Here is a 7,120-nt window from a genome sequence, read left to right on the forward strand (position 1 = left end):
TTTCTCAGTTAGTTCCCTGAGCCTGACGTCTTAAAGCCAGGGCCAGTGATTTCTTGGTAGAATAGCAAATGGGCCAGTAACCTTAGGGTGCCTGATGTTTTTTCATCTCTTCCCTGGCTCAGTGTTCATAACTTTTTAATTATTTTTATTATTTATTTGTATATGGGTGCACCTGCCAAGGGAATAATATGCAGACTTTCACGGACTACAGATTCTATCCCGTGCTGCTAATGAATTAAGGAACTTATCCAAATAGTAGTTACAGTTCTACTTGAAAACTTAGGGTCTTGCCAGCCTGAGGCACTGGTCTTCATTCTGGAATGTCAGAGCCAAACAAAAAATGGTCCCAGTAATGGTCTAATTCATTCTATTAATTTATGAAGGAAGAAACTGCGATCTAGAGAGCTTTTTACGAAGTTAAAACTCATGCAGATGGATAAGGAATCAGAGGGCCTCTAGAAACAATCACTTTCACCTGTGCTGCTTAGGGATCTGTGCCCCAGAACATGCTTCTCTTTGTCCACTGTATTTAACCCTGGGTCAGCCTTCCAGTCCTTCTGTCTAGGCACTTTCCCTGCTGCTTTATCAGAGGGCTTAGAAAATTAAGACCTTGACCACACTAGCCTCCTTTCCATTCCTCCAGCATCCTGCTCCTTCTTACCTCAGGACCTTTGCCCTTGCTGCTCCTTCTCCTGAAACTCCCTCCTCCATTTTTCCTGAGGTTTGCTCCATCTCATCCTTCAGATGTCAGCACACATGAGATCTCAGAAGAATGCCCTCCCGCAGCCCCCATTAACCTAACACACCACCTTGTAATCTTTCCTCCACAGGATTTATCACATTCTAGTCGTCTTGTTTGTTGCTTACTCATTCACCGTCTTTCCCTTCCACTAGAAAGTCAGCTCAGTGAATGCGGGACCTTGTCTGTCTTGCTGACTGTATCTTCAGAGCCTGTGACGGTGCCCATACTAGGGCACTGAGTGAGTTATGACAAGTAACATCTCTCCATCAGTCTGAGTAATCTGGAATGATCCTGTTGGTATTGTGAGTCATAATTACATCTACACCCAGTGTGTATTTTCACTATTTACTGTGCAGCTCTGGGAACTGCTTCCATCATGCTCATTCCATTCCTCCCACGCTGCTTCCTCCCTGGCACAAATGTACTGACTCTTTAGTGTGTGCTTTAAAAAACGCTATTGCTTTATTAACTACCAGCAGGACTGGCCTGCACAGGGGGTGGTGGACGCTCTGGGCTCAGGGTCCGTGGAGGATGTGAGGAGGACGTGATGATTGGGAGGCTGTTTTGAAGGAAAGAGGTGGTCTGGAGGCCAAGGCCCAAGAGCCCCTCTGATTCACTTCCGGAAATGGGTAGACCTTGTAAAGGAGTCATGGCAAGCTATGGCCATGCCACCAATAAGATTAAGAAATTCTTGGAAATCTAGCTGCCCATCAGCATTGAGGTCCAGTTTCTTCATCATGCGATCAAGGACACCAGGGTCCTTTTGGTTCTGCAAAGAGAACAATAACCATCATAATGATACTATTACTATTAATAATACATTAATTTATATCACACTTTCTAAGATGCTTTCCATTATGCTGCCACATCTTAGTCTCACAAGAAATGTACGGTACAGGGTAGGGGTTAGTAACACTCCCACTTCCCAGACACAGAGACGGACTCAAACAGGTGAAGTGACTTGCCGAAGGGGAAGACCTGTGACCAGAACCCACGTTTTCTGGCTCCCGGCCCAGGGTTCCTCTGTGACGGTCAGGGATTGTGCAATTTCACAAAAGTAGCGGAACACCTTTTTCAAGTGTTGCATGCAACCGCAGTGTACGGACTATACGGAAGTGGAGTGATGCGAGGTGGAAAGCGGATGCAGGCCCCGATCTGCCTCCTCCTCCCCCACTCAGCTGAGCCGCCAACACATGACGCACGTACAGCCATTAGCTGCGTACGGCCATTTAAATTAGGGATTTAGAAAGTCAGTCCGAAAGTGGCACCTGCCACTCTTTCTCTCTCAGATACATAACATCTTGAAATCCCATGTGGCTCCCACATGGGATTGTGCAGATATGCAGAACATTATTTCCATCATCACAGAAAGTTCCATGGGACAGGGCTTCCCTAGAGGCTTTGGGATGGAGGAATAAAATTGGAAAACTATCCTATTACACCATTTACCGTTTCGTATGCCTTTTCCCTAAAGGAAAGAAAAAAATTACCATTCCCTGTGTCATGTAGTTTGGTAACTTTGATCTTTAAAATATATCTTATTCAAAGAAAAGAAGAAAAGGTCCTTTCACGGTCATGCAGAGCTCACTCAGAGGCCTAGGGGCTCAACCTTGTCTATGCAGGCCCCTGGCTCAGAGTGAATGAAAAGGAGGCGGAGTGTGGGGGTCAGCTGGGCCTTCACTTCTAGCCATTCTGCCAGTGTCTTATTTCGAGCTCTGGGTAGTTTGGGGGCCGGGGGCTGGGAGCAATACCTTTGTGAAGGCAGCCAGTTCTGTATTCATGAAGGTTAGGAACTCTGTCTTGGAGAGTGTGCAGTTGTTACCCTCCTTTCCAGCAAACTTCTGGAAAACAGCAATCAGAGACTCGATGCACCGCTCGGTCTCAGTAGGGCTGGACATTTTTGCCTTTAGAGAAAAGAAGTCAGGGCTCAGACAAGGGCTAGATGCTAGAGAACACTCTATAGAGAATCTCATACCTTCGTTTCGGGGCAAAGCAGTTTCCTAAAAGGCTAGGTCATTTTTTTAAGGGACGAGGGGCCCAGAACAAACACAGAGTCACATTCCGTGAGCCTCCTCTATTGGTTCCCATGTTTATTCCGGGTGAAGCATAGTGAGGGTACGCATGGAGCAGGTGAGTGTGTCTGAAAGCAGTAGACTGCCTTGCTGAGAGTGAGCGTGGCAGGTTTTACTGATGTTTCGAGAATCTGTGGGTAAACATATGTATAACTATACAGCCACAGATCTGTAAGCACACCATGCACTGTCTAGAGATTAAATAATCTCCTATTTTCTAAGAGAATATAGAGGCTGCCGGGATGAATGAAATGGCAGCTTTTTAAGACAATACTGGGGGGTGTCTGGGTGGCTCAGTCGGTTTGGTGACCGACTCTTGATTTTGGCTCAGGTCACATCTCAGGGTCGTGAGATTGAGCCCCAAGCAGGGCGTGGAGCCTGCTTAAGAGTCTGTCTGCCCCTTACTTAAATAAGTAAAAATAAAGCTACTTAAATACTACTTAAATAAGTAAAAATAAAGCTACTTAAATACTACTTAAATAAGTAAAAATAAAGCAATACTGAATTCTTGGGACTCTTGCATTTTCTAGAAGAATACTAAATGCGTAGTTATTATTGTGTGTGGGGTGGGAGATCTGAGAGCTTTTTGGATGTTCAAAAGCAGCTTTCATATCGAAGGTTAGAAACCATTAATTTTACATGCGAGGAAACGGAGACATGAGAAGGGAACTGACATAGCAGAACCACCCCGAGAATCTCAGCCTCCAGGTCCCTTTCTGCAGTTTTGGTCTTTGTTCCTTCTACTTCCAGATGCCACTAATTCCTACAGGAATGGCTGGAGGAACTTCTTTGGTCACTTCAAACCACAAAGGTGGATCTCAGGAAGGGAGCTCTTGGGTTGCTATTCACACAGCTCCCGACATCTACAGAGCTGAACCTTAGCTGTGGTAGCACCAGGAGAAGCTGGGGTCAATTCTGTGTGAGCCCCGCTTTCCTTGTAACAGAATTCTTCAGGGAAATCCTATTTTTCGGAGTCTTCGGGTCATTCCTGCTGGTACCTAGATCCCCTGGTGGTTTAGTCTGGCCACTGCAGGCTTTCTGGAAAACTTGCCAGCCATGCCCCTCCTTTGAGGCTTTATCTTCAGGTATTAACAATGATCTTTGTGGGGTTCCTGGGTGGCTCAGTCCATAAAGCGTCTGCCTTCGGCTCAGATGATGATCTCTGGGTCTTGGGATCAAATTCTGCATCAGGGTTCCTGCTCAGCAGGGAGTCTGCTTCTCTCTCCCTCTGCCCCTCCCATCACTCATTCTCTCTCTCTCTCAGATACATAAAATCTTGAAAAAAAAAAGATCTTTGTTTGGACGGTGACATTTGCAATTTAGCATTTAGCTTTTAATTTGGTCTTTTCGGGACTTCCTGGAGGCTTTCAATCCTAGTAATTAACGAGCTGTGGGCTATAATTAATGTAATTAATGTAATTAACGGAATGATCTGAGCCCTTAGCCACATAGCTTTGGGCTCCTTCCCTCTTCCCTCCTGTAGCCTTTTCATCGGCCGTTTCTCCAGGTGCTTTACCAGCTAGATGAGCTGCCTGATCTGTAAAGCCCCCTCGGAGGTGGTTCTAATGAACTCTTCTGGAGGTGGATTCTTTCCCAACAGTCATCTTGTTGGGATTTTTTCTTTTTTCTCAAAGAGAACTTTTTCTTAAGGAAAGAAAAATGTTTGTAGGTCCAGGGTTTGGGAGTGAAACAGAATACCATAGCCTGGAAACAGATGTGTTTGCTCAACCGCCTTCCTTATGGGAACTAAAATCTCACTGTCTTACCGATGTGTCAGTTGACAGGAAGAAGGTCAGCTGGGAGGGCAAGCCAGATAAGGCAGAAGGTTCCAGGCTAAGGAGCAAGGGCTTTGTGAGGCCTACAGATGCTCCTCTGCCCCCTTTCCTTGTGGAATTCAGACCGTTTTGCTTTTCTGGTTTCAAAGTGGCTTTCTGCCTTATTTTTTTTCCTCCTTAACATCAGGACTATAATTTAGACTATTTTTTTTTTCCTTCTTGAAACTGTTGCTATCAGCCACACATGGAAAAAATTAAAACCTCTGTATTTCTCCTCAGAGGTAATTTTCCAGAGCAAAAGAAAGAAACACAATTACCAAACTACTGAAACGGAATTGCAAGCTGGAGGGGGCCTGGGAGATGGTTCCAGAGAAGGGAGGCCCAGAGACAGGAAAGCTTTGCTCAAGGTGGAGCAGAGGCTGAGAGAGAGGAGAACCAGATCTCCTGCCTGGAGGCCAGCACTCCCCACCTGCATCCTCACAGTTGTATTTGGCACCATGATAAGAAGAAGAAAATGGTGTGAGATAACTGGATACCGTGAAAGAATTTTAAAAATGCATGCTAAATATTCAACATTTGAGGAAAGGGGGAAGGAAAAGTAATGTGAAAAAGAAGTAACACTTGAAAAAGACTCCAGCATTGCTGTTGTCATACTTATTTTTTTTAAGTAGGCTCCTCGCCCAGCATGGAGCCCAATGTGGGACTTGAACTCACAACCCTAAGATGAAGACCTGAGCTGAGATCGAGAGTCCCACCCTTGACCAAGTGAGCCACCCAGGCGCGCCTGCTGTTGTCATTCTTAACCAATGTGCTCCTACCCTCCTACTCCCCCGCCCCCCAAAGGATCCATAATGGCATCCACCTTCCGCCAGGACAGGACAATCATTCCAGATCTTCACCACCTATTGGTGCGGGGTCCACCTTTTCCAGGTTCCATGGGACACATGCATGGAAAGTAAAGAGGAGAAGAGTAGGCTGCGATAAAGGTTGACACACTAGAGCAGAAGGGGGCAAATTTGTTTGTAAAGGGTCAAACAGTAAATATATTAGGCCACTGTAGTCCATGTTGTCTCTGTCACTCTTTTGTCGCGGGACAGCAACCACACAGGCAACTCATTGGGGAACGGGCGTGGCCGTGTGCTAGTAAAACTTCATTTATGGACAATTAAGTTTGATTTTCGTATCATTTCACGTCTAACAAGTATTATTCTTCCTGTGATTTTCTTTCAACCACTCAAAAACGTAAAATCCATTCATAGCTTGGGGGGAGGGGGGAGACACAGAAACCCCATCTGGCCCCCGGGCGGAAGCTTATTTGACTCCTTTCACTAAAGAGGCCTTGGAGGAGGTAAATTTTGGAGGTAGTTTAATGCAAAAGTTCGAAAGAAAATTCAAAGTAGGTTGGCAGGAACTAGGAAGAGAAAAACAGATGACGACACGAGTCCCTGAAAGATGGTGCGTTCAGAGGAAAAGGGCAGGAGGAGGGGACTCGGCCTGGACGAGGCTCCTCCCACCGTCCGGGCTGCATTCCGACAGCTGAGAGCCGCTTCAGTTTCAGGCTCTTTGTGTCTTGGCCGGTTGCCTAGCTTACTGAAACGATTTTCCCAGGGCTCACTCAGACGGCTCAGTTCTGAGACGTGCCCTTTTCTGGTCTACAGAAACAATTAGAGCGGCCGGACGCCCCCTCTGCCCCACCTCTTTCACTTGTCTCCCTGGCTTCCGCGAGCCCAGGGCTGGGCCAGGGGCCTCCAGCCCTGGCGGGACCCCGCGACTCGCCCACTTCCCGGAGGAGGGGGATCGCGCGTGGCGCCACCCCGCGGGGACGCGGTGCCGAGCGCAGCCCCCTTCCCCAGCTCCGCACCTTATCGCCGCCCTGGAGCCAGAGACCCTCCGGTGGCCGCCCCTCGGCTGCTATCACAGCTATCACTAGGGCTGCTTCCTTCCTGCCTCTCTACCCCAATTCCACCCCCCCCCCGCCGGATTTTTTTTTCCTGCCCTGCTTCCTGCCACGTCCACACAGAAATGAAAGATCAAGCGTGGTGGAAAGCACCGTGTGGCTCTTTTCATTGCAGAGCCTCGAAGACGAGAAAAAGGCCGGGCTTACCATGTGTTCGCGGGACGGGCGAGGGCCGTGCGTCCGGCGGCGGAGGCGCTGCGAGTTCTGGGCGGCGGGCTGCGGGCTCGGGTCTTTCTCGGCGCCCCGCCCCGCGCGCGGCCGCGCCCGACTCGCGCCCTCCCCTCCCGCCAGCCCGCCTCCGCCTCCGCCTCCCCCGCGCAGATCCCGACTTGTCCGCCCCGCCCGCGTTGCCCAACGCGCCGCTCACCCGGTACCCTCTGTCTCTTCCTGTCCTGTGGGCCTTGAAGATTTAAAGGACTTTTCTGAATTAAAGGTTTTGCATAGTGGTCTTGGGCGTGGTGTGCCCGTGTCCGTGGCTCTTTTCCGTGTACGAGCTCACTCTGCTCATTCAGGTTAGAGAGGCAAAAGGATCCTTTTAAAAACGTGCAATGCGGAGTGTGAGCCTTAATTGTAC

At 48.4% G+C, this 7,120-nt stretch overlaps 1 protein-coding gene across 3 annotated transcripts; it reads right to left on the bottom strand.

Annotated features, from left to right (window-relative positions):
• Window positions 1–1,180: 1,180 nt before the first annotated feature.
• S100A11 (S100 calcium binding protein A11) lies at window positions 1,181–6,838 on the bottom strand. Of its 3 annotated transcripts, XM_034990075.1 has the most exons (4): window positions 6,694–6,801; window positions 5,452–5,510; window positions 2,494–2,646; window positions 1,181–1,511 (listed from the first exon to the last, which is right to left on the bottom strand). In XM_034990075.1, exons 2-4 carry the CDS (start codon window positions 5,473–5,475, stop codon window positions 1,356–1,358), a joined length of 333 nt encoding a protein of 110 aa, XP_034845966.1. In that variant the 5' UTR covers window positions 5,476–5,510; window positions 6,694–6,801; the 3' UTR covers window positions 1,181–1,355. The 3 variants fall into 3 exon arrangements, with proteins under 3 accessions (XP_034845966.1, XP_034845967.1, XP_034845968.1); XM_034990076.1 differs by lacking the exon at window positions 5,452–5,510 and having other exon boundaries at window positions 6,694–6,838; XM_034990077.1 differs by lacking the exons at window positions 5,452–5,510; window positions 6,694–6,801 and adding an exon at window positions 6,451–6,534.
• Between the last annotated feature and the right edge of the window lie 282 nt (window positions 6,839–7,120).

This window comes from Mirounga leonina, unplaced genomic scaffold, assembly GCF_011800145.1.
Source record: "Mirounga leonina isolate KUSES-001 unplaced genomic scaffold, KU_Mleo_1.0 Mir_493, whole genome shotgun sequence".
Classification (NCBI taxonomy): domain Eukaryota; kingdom Metazoa; phylum Chordata; class Mammalia; order Carnivora; family Phocidae; genus Mirounga; species Mirounga leonina.